General features: G+C 47.5%; 1 protein-coding gene across 5 annotated transcripts in view; it reads left to right on the top strand.

Moving 5' to 3' along the window:
* Positions 1–17,500, top strand: part of klc1b (kinesin light chain 1b) — a 46,353-nt gene that overhangs the window by 4,640 nt on the left and 24,213 nt on the right. For all 5 annotated transcript variants that reach the window (XM_056257728.1, XM_056257727.1, XM_056257729.1 and 2 more), the window contains exons 2-9: positions 4,568–4,835; positions 7,918–8,148; positions 12,005–12,083; positions 14,675–14,903; positions 14,983–15,070; positions 15,680–15,781; positions 16,083–16,256; positions 16,845–16,944. In XM_056257728.1, the coding sequence (XP_056113703.1) occupies positions 4,568–4,835; positions 7,918–8,148; positions 12,005–12,083; positions 14,675–14,903; positions 14,983–15,070; positions 15,680–15,781; positions 16,083–16,256; positions 16,845–16,944 (1,271 nt within the window). The remainder of the gene's footprint in view (positions 1–4,567; positions 4,836–7,917; positions 8,149–12,004; positions 12,084–14,674; positions 14,904–14,982; positions 15,071–15,679; positions 15,782–16,082; positions 16,257–16,844; positions 16,945–17,500) is intronic.

Below are 17,500 nucleotides of genomic sequence, written 5' to 3'. Positions count from 1 at the left end.
TCCTGATTGGCTCGTCGTGTTGTTTTGTGAGGAAACATCAGTGTGATGACGAATAAGAGGATGAACATCTCAGTCTGTGGTTCGTCATGATAACGATGATCGCTTCAGTCATGCAGTGTGTCGTACGGCTGTACTGTATTTGGACCGTGTGTGTGTGTGTGTGTGTGTGTGTGTGTGTGAGATGTGGAGGACTGCATGGAGGATACGGATGTTATCTGGGGAAATGACAGTGCCACAGGCTCTCTGTGTGTGAACTGAGGCTCGCGTCGCCGCTTGGTCTCGCCTCTAGTCCTAGTGATCTACACTAACTAGTGATGCACTGAAATCTAAAAAAAATATAAATGAATTCTCGGTTTTGGCTGAAACTGTTTTGGAGGGACGAGATCATGACCGAAGCGGTGATGTTTAGTGTGTTAGTGCTCCTCTGATGGTGTTCTGAGTGTCAGTGTGTGTGTCGTGCACACAGTGGATAACCTCCAGTAACGCGTCCGCTGGTCGACAGTCTCTCGCTTCGATGTTCGCGGTGTGTGTGTGTGTCAAGTCAAGTCAAATATATTTATATAGTGCTTTTCACAATACAGATTGTATCAAAGCTGCTTCACAGTATCAATCAAAACAACTTAACAGTGTTTGTTTATTACTGGAAAAGACATCCAAGTTTGGTAGAGCTGATCAGTGGTATGATGGGTCATTTAATTTGAATATCCCCAACTGAGCAAGCCAAAGGCAACAGTGGCAAGGAACCGAAAAACTCCATCAAGTGACCCGATGGTGTCCTAAAACTCCATCAAGTGACCCGATGGTGTCCTAAAACTCCATCAAGTGACCCGATGGTGTCCTAAAACTCCATCAGATGACCCAATGGAGAAAAAAAAACCTTTGGGAGAACCCAGGCTCAGTCGGGGCCAGTTCTCCTCTGGCGTTTATGAAGTAGAGGCCGAATTTACAGTAACTGTAAGATAAAAAATGTATATGAATGCCTGACTAAATAGATGCGTCTTTAGTCTAGTTTTAAACTGGGAGAGCGAGTCTGAGCAACGAACAATATCAGGAAGGCTATTCCAGAGCTTCGGAGCTAAATGTGAAAATGCTCTCCCTCCTTTGGTGGATCTGGATATCCTAGGAATGACCAGAAGCCTCGAATTTAGTGATCTTAAAGAGCGCGATGGATTATAGGGCGATAGAAGATCCGGTAAATAGACTGGAGCTAAACCATTTAGAGCTTTATAAGTCAAAAGCAAGACCTTGTAATTGATACGGAACTTTATAGGTAACCAGTGAAGTGATGATAGAATCGGTGTTATATGATCATATTTTCTTGACCTAGTAAGAACTCTAGCGGCTGCATTTTGGACTAACTGTAGCTTGTTTATTGAGGATGCAGGACAACCAGCTAATAAAGCATTACAGTAATCTAGTCTCGAGGTCATGAATGCATTAACTAACTTTTCTGCATCAGAGACTGATAGCATATTACGTAGCTTAGCAATGTTTCTAAGGTGGAAAAGGGCTGTTCTTGTAACATATGAAATATGCTTTTCAAAAGACAGGTTGCAGTCTAATGTAACACCCAGGTCTTTTACAGTAGCGGATAAAGTAACAGGGCATCCTAATATGTTAAAGTCGTGCTGTGAAAGGTTTTGTGGACGGTTTTTAGAACCGATAAGTATTACCTCTGTCTTGTCTGGATTTAATAACTAAAGTTGCGCAGTTTCAGTGCTATGATGTGGCCTGAATCCAGACTGAAACTTTTCATAGATGTCGTTTTCTTGCAAGAAAGAGCCGAGTTGAGCGGACACAACTTTTTCTAATATTTTTGACATGAATGGAAGATTTGAGATGGGTCTGTAATTTGCTAGGTTATTTGGATCTAATTGTGATTTCTTAATAAGAGGTTTTATAACTGCCAGCTTGAACATGACCTAAAGATAGAGAGGTTTATTTAACTCTTTTTGTTCTATGGTTGTAAAGCATTGTAATTGTTCTTGCGGGGTGATAATTGTGGCTGAATTATAAGGCGCGAGCAAAGATTGAGCGTTTACGATTGTGTGTGTGTGTGTCGTGCACACAGTGGATAACCTCCAGTAACGCGTCCGCTGGTCGACAGTCTCTCGCTTCGATGTTCGCGGGGTGTGTGTGTGTGTGTGTGTGGATCCAGCGGCGCTCGGCATCACTGCTCCTTCCTCTTTATTCATCCTCCTTTCTAGCCTGGATGCCAGCCCGAACCCCGCCCACAACATTTTTTGATCGGGAAGTTCGGTCTGGACTCGCTCCATTGAGGAGTAATTATGATCGGTTCAGAAATCGTCGGGCCAATCAAATTGCCAGGGCGGGCTTTATACGATGATGGACAGATGATCTGCAGGGACGTAATCCTCACGTTATCAAAGAGCGCTTGGGTTGAACTGGTTTCCCTCACAGATGACTGCCGTTGGAGAACTGAGATGTAGAGATCCCGCTATTGCGTCTGTTGTAAAAGAAATCGACAGCGCATTCATTTTAAAAGACGAACATAGAACTGCAATCAAGGCATTTGTCGATCGGAAAGATGTGTTTGCCGTCCTTCCTACGGGATTCGGCAAAAGTTTAATTTATCAGCTGGCTCCGATGGTAACTAAGAAGATGGGACGCAATGAAAACCCTGTGGTCGTTGTGGTTTCTCCTTTGGTCGTACTCATAGAGGGCCAAGTAAAAGAAGCAACACTCGTTATTTTACTTCTTCCAGCGTGCGTGCATTTGAGTTCTGTAGTTGACAACTGTGCTATGCAAAGTAGTTGACTTACTGCGTTGCTCTCATTGGTTGTAGGTCTATCCAATTGAGTGCAGAGTTTGTTTTTTTCCTGGTTCGGTTAAGACACGCCTCATAATCACAGCCCTATGAAGCAGTATCAGACTCACATCTGACTAGAATATGAGTATGACGAAGTCAGGCTACCTCCTTTCCAGACTATTCACTTTATGTTTAGCAGCTGTTTTCCTTTGATTTTTTTTTCACATTTAATTTAATATTTCTTTTTTATTTTGTGATTTCTTTGTTTATTAAACATTTTACGTATATATATATATATACAACAGAGCCCAAGATCCGCCCACAATCATTCATTCAAGAATTCTATATCTAATAATTGTTTTGTACAGCACTTTGGTCGGTGAAAGCTGAATTTAAATGTGCTTTATAAATAAAACGTATTTGATTCATTTTGTTGAATCTTTTAGTCTACACTCTTAAAGGTTGTTTTTTTTCCACAGCGATGCCATACAAGAACCATTTCTGGTTCCTCAAAGAACCTTTCAGTTCTGAAAAGAACCATGTTTTCTTAGTGTGAAGAACCTTTAAAGTCCCCCTGTGGTGAAACTCCAGCGTTTAATGTTGTTTATGTGTCTATGTGGTGTTTAATCTGCTTTAAGACACACCATGTGTAAGTTCATAAGTCGACAGCATTGCTGAGTATTTCCTCCTTAAAACTGCAGTGAACCAAAGACAGTCTCAAAAACACGGTTTGAAATCGCTGGTGTTTCTGACGTCACAAACGACCTTGTAACCAATCAGATCAACGTGTGATCGTCAACCAGTGGATCTCTGAGCTGAGGGAGTGAGTGGAGGCGGGGCTCATCTGCATATTCGTAGAACCGTGTGTACTAAATGAGGCGAGGGTGTCAAGTTACATTCAAGATATTTTAAGGCATGAAGACATTTATTTTTCAAGGAAAAACGTTTAAATATGTAATTTTACTGATCAGAGGTGAGTTTTAAGGGATAAAATGATTGACTACGGGGGACTTTCATGGTTCCATAGATGTGAAATGTTCTTCATGGATCCATCGCTGCCAATAAAGAGCCTTTATTTTTAAGAGTGTTGCTCTTTTCTGTTGATGCGTGAACAAAACATCCCTAAACATGTGAAGCGATCCATCCAACAATAACAGCAAGCTTTGTGTTTTGTTACTTTTGATATGAGCTTTCAAATTCTATCAGTTTTCTAACTTTGAAGCTCTTTAAAGGCGACATATATCATAAAATCTGCCTTTCTCCGTGTGTAAGTGCTATAATCCGGTGCTTCTACCAACCCAGAACACATGACAAGTGAAACCCAGTAACTGTGTTCTGGTGAGCCTTTCTCTGAGATTATGTCAAACCATAAGCCGTCAGAAACGTGTAAAAATGAAGCTCTCCCTGAGTCTCTCCGTAAGGCTGCACTCGCTGCTGTTACTCCTGATTCTGGATCAGTGAGATCGGCCTGTGTTGTTATTGCCGGAGTCTCTGAAGCTCGTGTGAAGGCTCCGCCCTCTTCTGAACGGAGGCGGAGCTAAAGCTCATTTGCATTTAAAGGGACACACACAAAAAAGGCATGTTTTTGTTCACACACAAAAAGGGGCAAATTTGACAAGCTGTAGTAAATGGGGGTATTTTGAGCTGAAATGTCACAGGTCTGGGGACACCATAGATTTAAATTGCATCTTGTGAAAAGGGGCGTAATATGTCACCTTTAATATGGCAAATCCTCGGTTTCTGTGAACATCACTACCGCTAACCTTCCTCATGGTCTCTGTTTGCCTGTGTCCTCAGGCCGCTGCTCTGCCAGATCATGTCTGCGATCCTGTACCCTCGAGATGAGAAGCTGGAGAAGCTGTCGCAGGAGGAGATCATCTCCAACACCAAGCTGGTGATCCAGGGCCTGGAGGCGCTGAAGAACGAGCACAACTCAATCCTGCACAGCCTCCTGGAGACCATCAAGTGCCTGAAGAAGGACGAGGAGGCCAACGTGGTGCACGAGAAGTCCAGCCTGCTGCGCAAGTCTGTGGAGATGATCGAGCTGGGGCTGGGAGAGGCACAGGTGAGGGCAGGGGTCAGAGGTCAAGGGCTGGGAGAGGCACAGGTGAGGGCTGGGGTCAGAGGTCAGGGGCTGGGGTCAGAGGTCAGGGGCTGGGAGAGGCACAGGTGAGGGCTGGGGTCAGAGGTCAGGGGCTGGGAGAGGCACAGGTGAGGGCAGGGGTCAGAGGTCAGGGGCTGGGAGAGGCACAGGTGAGGGCTGGGGTCAGAGGTCAGGGGCTGGGGTCAGAGGTCAGGGGCTGGGAGAGGCACAGGTGAGGGCTGGGGTCAGAGGTCAGGGGCTGGGAGAGGCACAGGTGAGGGCTGAGGTCAGGGGCTGGGGTCAGAGGTCAGGGGCTGGGAGAGGCACAGGTGAGGGCTGGGGTCAGAGGTCAGGGGCTGGGGTCAGAGGTCAGGGGCTGGGAGAGGCACAGGTGAGGGCAGGGGTCAGAGGTCAAGGGCTGGGAGAGGCACAGGTGAGGGCTGGGGTCAGAGGTCAGGGGCTGGGGTCAGAGGTCAGGGGCTGGGAGAGGCACAGGTGAGGGCTGGGGTCAGAGGTCAGGGGCTGGGAGAGGCACAGGTGAGGGCTGGGGTCAGAGGTCAAGCGTTTCATTCACTCACTCTTAAAGGAGTAGTTCACTTCAGAATGAAAATTATACATTTTTTCACTCCCAGGTCATCCAAGATGTTCATGTCTTTCTTTCTTCCGTGGAAAAGAAATGAAGGTTTTTGAGGAACACACTCCAGGGTTTCTCCATATAGTGTCTTCAATGGGGTCCAACGGGTCGAAGGTCCAGATGTGAGTTTCAGTGCAGCTTCAAAGTCTCGACACGATCCAGCCGAGGAATAAGAGTCTGATCTAGACAAACCAGCCGACATTTATAACAAAATACACATTTATATACTTTTAACCACTAATGCTGGTCTTGCAGGTCCACGACTTCACGCATTACGTAATCAGGGTGAAAGGTGGCGGTAAATCTGATGTAGGATCGTGCGAAAAACTCCATCTCCTTTTCTCCTCCAACTCTCCTGCGACATCGTTGTTTTACCTTTCTTTTTTTCTTCTTTTTTTTAAAATTGTGTTTGATTTAGAGAGCGTTTTTATTAATGAAATCAAAGCTTTTTGAAAACGCTCTCCAAAGCAGATAAATGTGAGAGCGCAGTTCTCGTGTTGTAGTGTGGACTGTGAAAACTGAGGCATTTATAAACTATGACGTGAGTTTATTAAACCCATAGATATTGATGTTTATAGCGGTATTGTGCCTATGTTCACTTTCACACAGTTGCAGAAATCTGTAAGTTCACACACTCTCCACATCTCAGTCCTGCACAGATGACACACTCGCATCTGCTGTCCTGCAGTGAGACATGAGAACAGCTTCAGCGCTTTAGACCCAACACATAATGCTGAGTGAGAGCGCCCTGACCATCAGCGGATGAGGAGTTATTCTGATAAATACAGTGATCCTGCCAGAACAGCGTGATAACTTTATAACGTCTTGTTCCGTCTGTATCCTCTCAGAGCTTCTGTGAGGGGTTACGCATGCGCTGTAAAGGGGAATTTAGTGTTTTCAGGCGTTTTCCAAATGTTTCTCTGCCGCCCTGAAACGTCGGAAAATACCAGAAACCGCTAGTGGACGGAGAGCGTTTTTAAACAAAACGCCGTTTTTCAAATGTGTCTGGATTAATGTAGACGTACATTTAGTCTTTGCACGTTCGCTTTGTAAACACTGGGTCTTTTCTTCCTCCTACGTCACGCTTGACCTTTTAACCTGATTACCGGTGCGTAATGTGTGTCGCATCACAGCTAGAGCAAGACCAGCATTAGTGGTTAAAAGTATATAAATGTGTATTTAGTTATAAATGTCCGCTGGTTTGTCTAGATCAGACTCTTATTCCTCGGCTGGATCGTATCGAGACTTTGAAGCTGCACTGAAACTCACATCCGGACCTTCGACCCGTTGGACCCCATTGAAGACACTATATGGAGAAACCCTGGAGTGTGTTCCTCAAAAACCTTCATTTCTTCATGGTTCTGCTATAAAACAATAATGTCAGATATCAAAGAGTCAAAAAAACTATTTTGTACCGGTATCAGTTAGACTGTTGAACATGAATTAGTGAAGTCTATTTATTTTTATGTGTATGAATATTTTTTGTAATTTTTTTTATGTATCAGGTTTTGGCAAAATGCTGCCTATGGAGTCCATTACAAATTTCCCTATCGGGGACAATAAAGTATATTTAATTGAATTTCCTATGTCAGTCACATGCACTGAATCCGGATTCACACAGCCTTCAGAGAGTGAAGCAGTAGCCGTTTCTCAATGTCAAGGAAGGATCCTCGGAAGCCGGAATTTCGAGGATACTACGTCATCGACATCCGTCGAAGGACTGTTCCAATGTCGAGGATCCTCAGAATTTCAACCAAGGACTGAGTCCTTCGTTCGGAAAATATCCCATACACAGGAAAGGATGCATATGTGTAGACTTTGCGCTCTTCGCGCTCTCAAATCGCCCACAATCCTATGCGCGTAGCTTTGCTATCTTGTTAAAAAAATACACAAGTCGGACGTTAGCGGAGTCGGAGCAATAACGGGGCAATATGCTTTCAAATGTAAATATTTACGTTACCATACATTTGTTATAACCGTCATATAAGTAAAGTTTAACGTTTAAAATGCCAGTACAAATTACTACCGTATTGATATTACAAATTATACAAATATATACTAATTTAATACGTTATTGATGGGTAACTGAACTGGACCTGTCATTTTAACAATTGTTAGCTTGTTTGCCGTCACCGGCATTTATTTTATAAATAACTACTTAAGTTGTACAAAGTAATGTAACGTTAATATTATACCATTCAGAGCGTTATTCATAGCTTTCTCGTCTTTTTTAGCAGGGACCAACGGACCTTTTCACTGACGTAATGACGTGCACTTGCTAGCCTGTTCCATTTACGTGTTCTCCGAATGCTAAAGAGGAGCCTCGCCTAGCCTCTGAAGGAAATGACTTGGAAGGACGAGTCCTGCCAAGGAAGTATCCTTGACATTGAGAAACACCTAGTGTGAGTCTTGTTCTGTCTGAATGTGCAGGTGATGATGGCTCTGTCGAACCACCTGACGGCGGTGGAGTCTGAGAAGCAGAAGCTGCGAGCGCAGGTGCGTCGGCTCTGCCAGGAGAACCAGTGGCTTCGGGACGAGCTGGCCAACACCCAGCAGAAGCTGCAGAAGAGCGAGCAGAGCGTGGCACAGCTGGAGGAGGAGAAGAAACACCTGGAGTTCATGAACCAGCTCAAGAAGTACGACGAGGACGTGTCTCCCTCGGTGAGATGCTCATCACTGCCCAGGGCGAGGGAAGTTACTCAGAAAACGAATGCGTTACAATATTGCGTTACTCGCTTAAAAAGTAACTAAATGCGTTACTTACTTTTTTAGAAAACTAATGTTACGTTACTGTTGCGTTACTTGTTTTCCACCTGGGCTGGGCTTGTTTTTTACAGTAGAGTACAGTAGAGTACAGTAGAGTACAGTAGAATACAGTAGAGTACAGTAGTGTACAGTAGAGTACAGCACAGTAGAGTAGAGTAGAGTAGGGTAGAGTACAGTAGAGTACAGTAGAGTAGTATACAGTAGAGTACAGTAGAGTAGAGCACAGTACAGTAGAGTACAGCAGAGTGGAGTACAGCAGAGTGGAGTACAGTAGAGTAGAGTACAGTACAGTACGGTAGAGTACAGTAGAGTACAGTAGAGTAGAGTACAGCAGAGTGGAGTACAGTAGAGTAGAGTAGAGTAGAGTACAGTACGGTAGAGTACAGTAGAGTACAGTACAGTAGAGTACAGCAGAGTGGAGTACAGTAGAGTACAGTATAGTAGAGTACAGCACAGTAGAGTACGGTAGAGTAGAGTACAGTAGAGTAGAGTACAGTAGAGTACAGCACAGTAGAGTACGGTAGAGTAGAGTACAGTAGAGTAGAGTACAGTAGAGTACAGTACGGTAGAGTACAGTAGAGTACAGTACAGTAGAGTACAGCAGAGTGGAGTACAGTAGAGTACAGTACAGTAGAGTACAGCAGAGTGGAGTACAGTAGAGTGGTATACAGTAGAGTACAGTAGAGTAGTATACAGTAGAGTACAGTAGAGTAGAGCACAGTACAGTAGAGTACAGCAGAGTGGAGTACAGCAGAGTGGAGTACAGTAGAGTAGAGTACAGTACAGTACGGTAGAGTACAGTAGAGTACAGTAGAGTAGAGTACAGCAGAGTGGAGTACAGTAGAGTAGAGTAGAGTACAGTACGGTAGAGTACAGTAGAGTACAGTACAGTAGAGTACAGCAGAGTGGAGTACAGTAGAGTACAGTATAGTAGAGTACAGCACAGTAGAGTACGGTAGAGTAGAGTACAGTAGAGTAGAGTACAGTAGAGTACAGCACAGTAGAGTACGGTAGAGTAGAGTACAGTAGAGTAGAGTACAGTAGAGTACAGTACGGTAGAGTACAGTAGAGTACAGTACAGTAGAGTACAGCAGAGTGGAGTACAGTAGAGTACAGTACAGTAGAGTACAGCAGAGTGGAGTACAGTAGAGTGGTATACAGTAGAGTAGAGTAGAGTACAGCAGAGTGGAGTACAGTAGAGTACAGTAGAGTAGAGTAGAGTACAGTACGGTAGAGTACAGTAGAGTACAGTACAGTAGAGTACAGTAGAGTACAGCACAGTAGAGTAGAGCACAGTATAGTACAGTAGAGTACAGTAGAGTAGAGTACAGTACAGTAGAGTGGAGTACAGTAGAGTACAGTAGAGTAGAGTACAGTAGAGTAGAGTACAGCAGTACAGCAGAGTAGAGTAGAGTAGAGTAGAGTAGAGTAGAGTAGAGTAGAGTAGAGTACAGTAGAGTACAGTAGAGTACAGTAGAGTGAGGTAGAGTAGAGTAAAGGTAGAGTACAGTAGAGTAGAGGTAGAGTAGAGCACAGTACAGTACGGTAGAGTACAGTAGAGTACAGTAGAGTACAGTAGAGTAGAGCACAGTACAGTAGAGTACAGCACAGTACGGTAGAGTACAGTAGAGTGGAGTACAGTAGAGTACAGTAGAGTACAGTACAGTAGAGTACAGTAGTGTACAGTAGTGTACAGTAGAGTACAGCACAGTAGAGTAGAGTAGAGTAGAGTAGAGTAGAGTAGAGTACAGTAGAGTACAGTAGAGTACAGTAGAGTAGTATACAGTAGAGTACAGTAGAGTAGAGCACAGTACAGTAGAGTACAGCAGAGTGGAGTACAGTAGAGTAGAGTACAGTAGAGTACAGTACAGTACGGTAGAGTACAGTACGGTAGAGTACAGTAGAGTACAGTAGAGTAGAGTACAGTAGAGTAGAGTACAGCAGAGTAGAGTACAGTAGAGTACAGTAGAGTAGAGTAGAGTAGAGTACGGTAGAGTACAGTAGAGTACAGTGCAGTAGAGTACAGTAGAGTGGAGTAGAGTACAGTAGAGTACAGTAGAGTAGAGTACAGCACAGTAGAGTAGAGCACAGTATAGCACAGTAGAGTACAGTAGAGTAGAGTACAGTACAGTAGAGTAGAGTACAGTAGAGTACAGTAGAGTAGAGTACAGCAGAGTAGAGTACAGCAGAGTAGAGTAGAGTAGAGTAGAGTAGAGTACAGTAGAGTACAGTAGAGTAGAGTACAGTAGAGTAGAGGTAGAGTAGAGTAGAGGTAGAGTACAGTAGAGTAGAGGTAGAGTAGAGTACAGTAGAGTACAGTACAGTAGAGCACAGTAGAGTACAGTAGAGTACAGTAGAGCACAGTAGGGTAGAGTACAGTACAGTACGGTAGAGTACAGTACAGCACAGTAGAGTAGAGTAGAGTAGAGTACAGTAGAGCGAGGTAGAGTAGAGGTAGAGTACAGTAGAGTAGAGGTAGAGTAGAGTACAGTAGAGTACAGTAGAGTAGAGCACAGTAGAGTACAGTAGAGTACAGTAGAGCACAGTAGGGTAGAGTACAGTACAGTACGGTAGAGTACAGTACAGCACAGTAGAGTAGAGTAGAGTAGAGTACAGTAGAGTACAGTAGAGTAGTATACAGTAGAGTAGAGCACAGTACAGTAGAGTACAGTACAGTACGGTAGAGTACAGTAGAGTGGAGTACAGTAGAGTACAGTAGAGTACAGTACAGTAGAGTAGAGTACGGTAGAGTACAGTACAGTAGAGTACAGCACAGTACGGTAGAGTACAGTAGACTGGAGTAGAGTACAGTAGAGTAGAGTACAGTAGAGTACAGTAGAGTAGAGTACAGTAGAGTACAGTAGAGTACAGCGCAGTAGAGTACGGTAGAGTACAGTACAGTAGAGTACAGCACAGTAGAGTACGGTAGAGTACAGTACAGTAGAGTAGAGCACAGTAAAGTACAGTAGAGTACGGTAGAGTAGAGTACAGCACAGTAGAGTAGAGCACAGTATAGTACAGTAGAGTAGAGTACAGTAGAGTACAGTACAGTAGAGTGGAGTACAGTACGGTAGAGTACAGTAGAGTACAGTACAGTAGAGTACAGCACAGTAGAGTACAGTAGAGTACAGTAGAGTACAGTAGAGTACGGTAGGGTAGAGTACAGCACAGTAGAGTGGAGCACAGTATAGTACAGTAGAGTAGAGTACAGTAGAGTGGAGTACAGTACAGTAGAGTACAGTGTAGTAGAGTACAGCAGAGTGGAGTACAGCAGAGTAGAGTACAGCAGAGTAGAGTACAGCAGAGTAGAGTACAGCAGAGTAGAGTACAGCAGAGTAGAGTACAGCAGAGCAGAGTACAGCAGAGTACAGCAGAGTACAGCAGAGTACAGTAGAGTACAGTAGGGTAGAGTAGGGTAGAGTAGAGTAGAGTACAGTACAGTAGAGTACAGTAGGGTAGAGTAGAGTAGAGGTAGAGTAGAGTACAGTACAGTAGAGTAGAGTAGAGTAGACCTAAGGTCGCACAAGGGTTAAACGCTGCAAGACAAGAAGAGGCCAAGAACTGGCTCCTGTAATAATCACTGTAACCAGTGTCACATTTAATGCTGAACAATAATTATCAATCTAAGTTACTGGTAATTTCAACATTTACTTTGAAAATCAAAAGTTGCATTTGTTAATATTACTTAATAAACTATGAAGTAGCAAAAAAATTGCATTTTTATCAGTAACATAAACTGCTGTGTGTGCAGGAGGAGAAGGACGGTGAGCCGCCCAAGGACTCTCTGGACGATCTCTTCCCCAACGACGAGGAGGAACACACTCAAGGCAGTACGTGAACCCCCACACACACACCAGCGCTCGTCTCCCCTCACACACACCAGCGCTCGTCTCCCCTCACACACACCAGCACTCGTGCCCCCTCACACACACCAGCGCTCGTGTCCCCTCACACACACCAGTGCTCGTCTCCCCTCACACACACCAGCGCTCGTCTCCCCTCACACACACCAGCGCTCGTGTCCCCTCACACACACCAGCGCTCGTGTCCCCTCACACACACCAGCGCTCGTGTCCCCTCACACACACCAGCGCTCGTCTCCCCTCACACACACCAGCGCTCGTGTCCCCTCACACACACCAGCGCTCGTGTCCCCTCACACACACCAGCGCTCGTGCCCCCTCACACACACCAGCGCTCGTGCCCCCTCACACACACCAGCGCTCGTCTCCCCTCACACACACCAGCGCTCGTGCCCCCTCACACACACCAGCGCTCGTGCCCCCTCACACACACCAGCGCTCGTCTCCCCTCACACACACCAGCGCTCGTGTCCCCTCACACACACCAGCGCTCGTGCCCCCTCACACACACCAGCGCTCGTCTCCCCTCACACACACCAGCGCTCGTCTCCCCTCACACACACCAGCGCTCGTGCCCCCTCACACACACCAGCGCTCGTCTCCCCTCACACACACCAGCGCTCGTGCCCCCTCACACACACCAGCGCTCGTGCCCCCTCACACACACCAGCGCTCGTCTCCCCTCACACACACCAGCGCTCGTGTCCCCTCACACACACCAGCGCTCGTGTCCCCTCACACACACCAGCGCTCGTGTCCCCTCACACACACCAGCGCTCGTGTCCCCACACACACACCAGCGCTCGTCTCCCCTCACACACACCAGCGCTCGTCTCCCCTCACACACACCAGCGCTCGTCTCCCCTCACACACACCAGCGCTTGTGTCCCGTCACACACACACCAGCGCTCGTGCCCCCTCACACACACCAGCGCTCGTGTCCCCTCACACACACCAGTGCTCGTCTCCCCTCACACACACCAGCGCTCGTGTCCCGTCACACACACACCAGCGCTCGTGCCCCCTCACACACACCAGCGCTCGTGTCCCCTCACACACACCAGCGCTCGTGTCCCCTCACACACACCAGTGCTCGTCTCCCCTCACACACACCAGCGCTCGTGTCCCCTCACACACACCAGCGCTCGTGTCCCCTCACACACACCAGTGCTCGTCTCCCCTCACACACACCAGCGCTCGTCTCCCCTCACACACACCAGCGCTCGTGTCCCGTCACACACACACCAGCGCTCGTGCCCCCTCACACACACCAGCGCTCGTGTCCCCTCACACACACACCAGCGCTCGTCTCCCCTCACACACACCAGCGCTCGTGTCCCGTCACACACACCAGCGCTCGTGTCCCCTGACCTCTGTAACCCTGTGACCCCTGACCTGTGTAAGCCTGTGACCCCTGACCTCTGTAAGCCCGTTACCCCTGACCTCTGTAAGCCTGTTACCCCTGACCTCTGTAAGCCCGTTACCCCTGACCTCTGTAATCCTGTGACCCCTGACCTCTGTAAGCCCGTGAGCCCTGACCTCTGTAAGCCTGTGACCCCTGACCTCTAAGCCTGTGACCCCTGACCTCTGTAAGCCCGTTACCCCTGACCTCTAAGCCTGTGACCCCTGACCTCTGTAAGCCCGTTACCCCTGACCTCTGTAAGCCTGTGACCCCTGACCTCTGTAATCCCATGACCCCTGACCTCTGTAAGCCCGTTACCCCTGATCTCTGTAAGCCTGTGACCCCTGACCTCTGTAAGCCCGTTACCCCTGATCTCTGTAAGCCTGTGACCCCTGACCTCTGTAATCCCGTGACCCCTGACCTCTGTAATCCCGTGACCCCTGACCTCTGTAAGCCCATTACCCCTGACCTCTGTAAGCCTGTGACCCCTGACCTCTGTAATCCCGTGACCTCTGTAATCCTGTGACCCCTGGCCTCTGTAAGCCCGTGACCCCTGACCTCTGTAATCCCGTGACCCCTGACCTCTGTAATCCCGTGACCCCTGGCCTCTGTAAGCCCGTGACCCCTGACCTCTGTAATCCCGTGACCCCTGACCTCTGTAATCCCGTGACCCCTGACCTCTGTAATCCCGTGACCCCTGACCTCTGTAATCCCGTGACCCCTGACCTCTGTAAGCCCGTGACCCCTGACCTCTGTAAGCCCGTGACCCCTGACCTCTGTAAGCCTGTGACCCCTGACCTCTGTAAGCCTGTTACCCCTGACCTCTGTAAGCCCGTTACCCCTGACCTCTGTAATCCCGTGACCCCTGACCTCTGTAATCCCGTGACCCCTGACCTCTGTAATCCCGTGACCCCTGACCTCTGTAATCCCGTGACCCCTCTGTAATCCCGTGACCCCTGACCTCTGTAATCCCGTGACCCCTCTGTAATCCTGTGACCCCTGACCTCTCTAATCCTGTGACCCCTGACCTCTGTAAGCCCGTTACCCCTGACCTCTGTAAGCCTGTGACCCCTGACCTCTGTAATCCCCTGACCCCTGACCTCTGTAATCCCGTGACCCCTGACCTCTGTAATCCTGTGACCCCTGACCTCTGCAGGTCAGCACCAGCACAACAGCTCCGCAGTGGCAGCCGCGCAGCAGGGCGGATACGAGATCCCGGCGCGGCTCCGGACCCTCCACAACCTGGTGATCCAGTACGCGTCCCAGGGCCGCTACGAGGTGGCGGTGCCGCTCTGCAAACAGGCTCTGGAGGACCTGGAGAAAACCTCGGGACACGACCACCCCGACGTGGCCACCATGCTCAACATCCTGGCGCTGGTGTACAGGTGAGAGGCCCGGCCGAGACCCGCGTCAGAGCCGCATCAGAACCGCGTCTGATGACATCATCCTCTGTGTGTGTCTCAGGGATCAGAATAAGTATAAAGAGGCCGCGCACCTGCTGAACGACGCGCTCTCCATCCGAGAGAAGACCCTCGGGAAAGACCATCCCGCCGTAAGTCTTATAGCACTCTTCTTATACGCCATGTTCATCTCTTTAGTGTGTGATGGTGCTGTTTGAGCCGGGGAAGTTTCTATATTCAATTCACATTTATTTGTATAGCGCTTTTCACAACACACATCGTTTCAAAGCAGCTTTACAGAACATGCATGAGTCCACATTACAGTCTGCAGTGATCTGATTGACCTGGTTGAGTTAGTTAGTAGTGTGTTAAACTGGCGGTTATGGAAAGGGGCGGGGCTTTCCCAAACACACTCGAAGCGCTCGACCAATCACAACCCACTGCTCCAGTCGACCAATCAGAGCACAGTGTGCTTTTTAGGAGGAGGGGCTTCATAGAGACAGGAAGTAAACAGAGCGTTACTGACAGACTGGGAAGAGAGGAGCCGCAACAATGGAGAATATGAGGAAAATAATCAACATTCAAGTTCTAGCAGAGCCTGAAACATCATGGGCATAATAGGTCCCCTTTAACAATGATTTAATTGCATCAGGGATGGGCAACTTTGGTCATGGAGGGTTTTGCTCAGGGTCAGGTGTTGATGCGTGTGTATAAGTGTGTGGTCAGGTGTTGATCTGTGTGTGTGTGTGTGTGTGTTCCAGGTCGCAGCAACTCTGAATAATCTGGCTGTACTGTACGGGAAGAGAGGCAAGTATAAGGAGGCCGAGCCGCTGTGTAAACGAGCGCTGGAGATCCGAGAGAAGGTCAGTGAGCAACACACTCCTCAGCGCTCATACACACATCACTTATAATGGGGAATATCATATTCAGGGGCCTGTGGGATTAAAAGCAGCGCTCGTACAAGGGCTTGAAGTGCTTGAATTTTACTTTTTGACATTTAAGTCCTGGAAAACAGCCATATTTGTGAAAAGGTACTTGAAAAGTGCTTGAATTATTGAAAGACATTATATGTGAAATTAGTACGGCGTCTGTACGAACCCTGTAAAAGACTGAAGCCCCCTGCATTAGAGCACAGAATCAGTGACCTGTGTGTGTGTGTGTCAGGTGTTGGGGAAGGATCACCCTGACGTGGCGAAGCAGCTGAATAATCTGGCGCTGCTGTGTCAGAACCAGGGCAAGTATGAGGAGGTGGAGTATTATTACTGCCGGGCTCTGGAGATCTACGAGTGCCGGCTCGGGCCCGACGACCCCAACGTGGCCAAGACCAAGAACAACCTGGTGAGTGTGTGTCAAGCTGCAAACCAACAACAACCTGGTGAGTGTGTGTCAAGCTGCAAACCAACAACAACCTGGTGAGTGTGTGTCAAGCTGCAAACCAACAACAACCTGGTGAGTGTGTGTCAAGCTGCAGTTCTGCTGGTTTTATACAACGCCAGACGCTATCAAACACACACTCGATATTTGCATTTCCCTCATTATGCAAATGTGAGCAGACGTCAGTGAAGCGACGCTCCTCTTTGAAGGTGAAAGAGTAGCAGAACTCGAGAGCATGTAGATGTGAATTTGAGAACTTGTATAAAAAATATTCGTACTTGTATGCTAAAATCTACACTCAGACTTCAGATTCAGAATACAGGTTTGTGTCTATCGTCTGCGAGTGCGAATCTCAATATTCAACTTCAGATTTTTATTTTACAGGTTTTCACATTGGAGTTGTGAGTGTACATTTTAGCGGGCAAGTATGAATATTTATCTGTACAAGTTCTCAAGTTCACATCTACATGCTCTCGAGTTCTGCTACTCTTTTACCTACACACACACACACACACACTCGTCTCACAGTGAGTGCTCCTGGTCTCTCCGCAGGCGTCCTGCTTCCTGAAACAGGGCAAATATAAAGAAGCCGAGGTTCTGTATAAAGAGATTCTGACCCGCGCTCACGAGAAGGAGTTCGGATCGGTGGACGGTGAGACACACACACTCTCACACACACACACACACACACACACACACACACACACACACACACACACACACACACACACACACACACACACACACACACACACACACACACACACACACACACACACACACAGGCCCGCCCACAGAAATGACTGGGCCCCTGAAAAGGTCCAGTGAATGGGCCCTCCCCAAATCTGCAATAGGCTAGGCCTACTCATATCATGTGTGTGCTCTCTCTCGCTCGCTCTCCTACATTAACACATACAATTAACTGAGAGAGACTTACTCAGTGATGGGGTCTATAGTTACACACACACACACACACACACACACACACACAGGGCTCTCAAGTGTCACGCATTGAGCATGACAGTCACTCATTTCGGTATTTTGTCACGCACTCCCGCCACATATTGTATTTCTCACGCGGAAAAACGATTTATAATAGAATTTGCCGCAGCGCCCAAAATGTCTCTGGCCGCGACGCTCTCACTGGCTCTCACCCGGCAGGAATCAAGCGCGTCTCCCCTGTGTTGTTAGTCGAGCTACACAAAAGC

This window comes from Rhinichthys klamathensis, unplaced genomic scaffold, assembly GCF_029890125.1.
Source record: "Rhinichthys klamathensis goyatoka isolate OS25496 unplaced genomic scaffold, OSU_Roscu_1.1 h1tg000142l_1, whole genome shotgun sequence".
Lineage (NCBI taxonomy): Eukaryota > Metazoa > Chordata > Actinopteri > Cypriniformes > Leuciscidae > Rhinichthys > Rhinichthys klamathensis.
The sequence above is the reverse complement of the archived record's forward strand: the minus strand, read 5'-3'. Positions and strand labels throughout refer to the sequence as shown.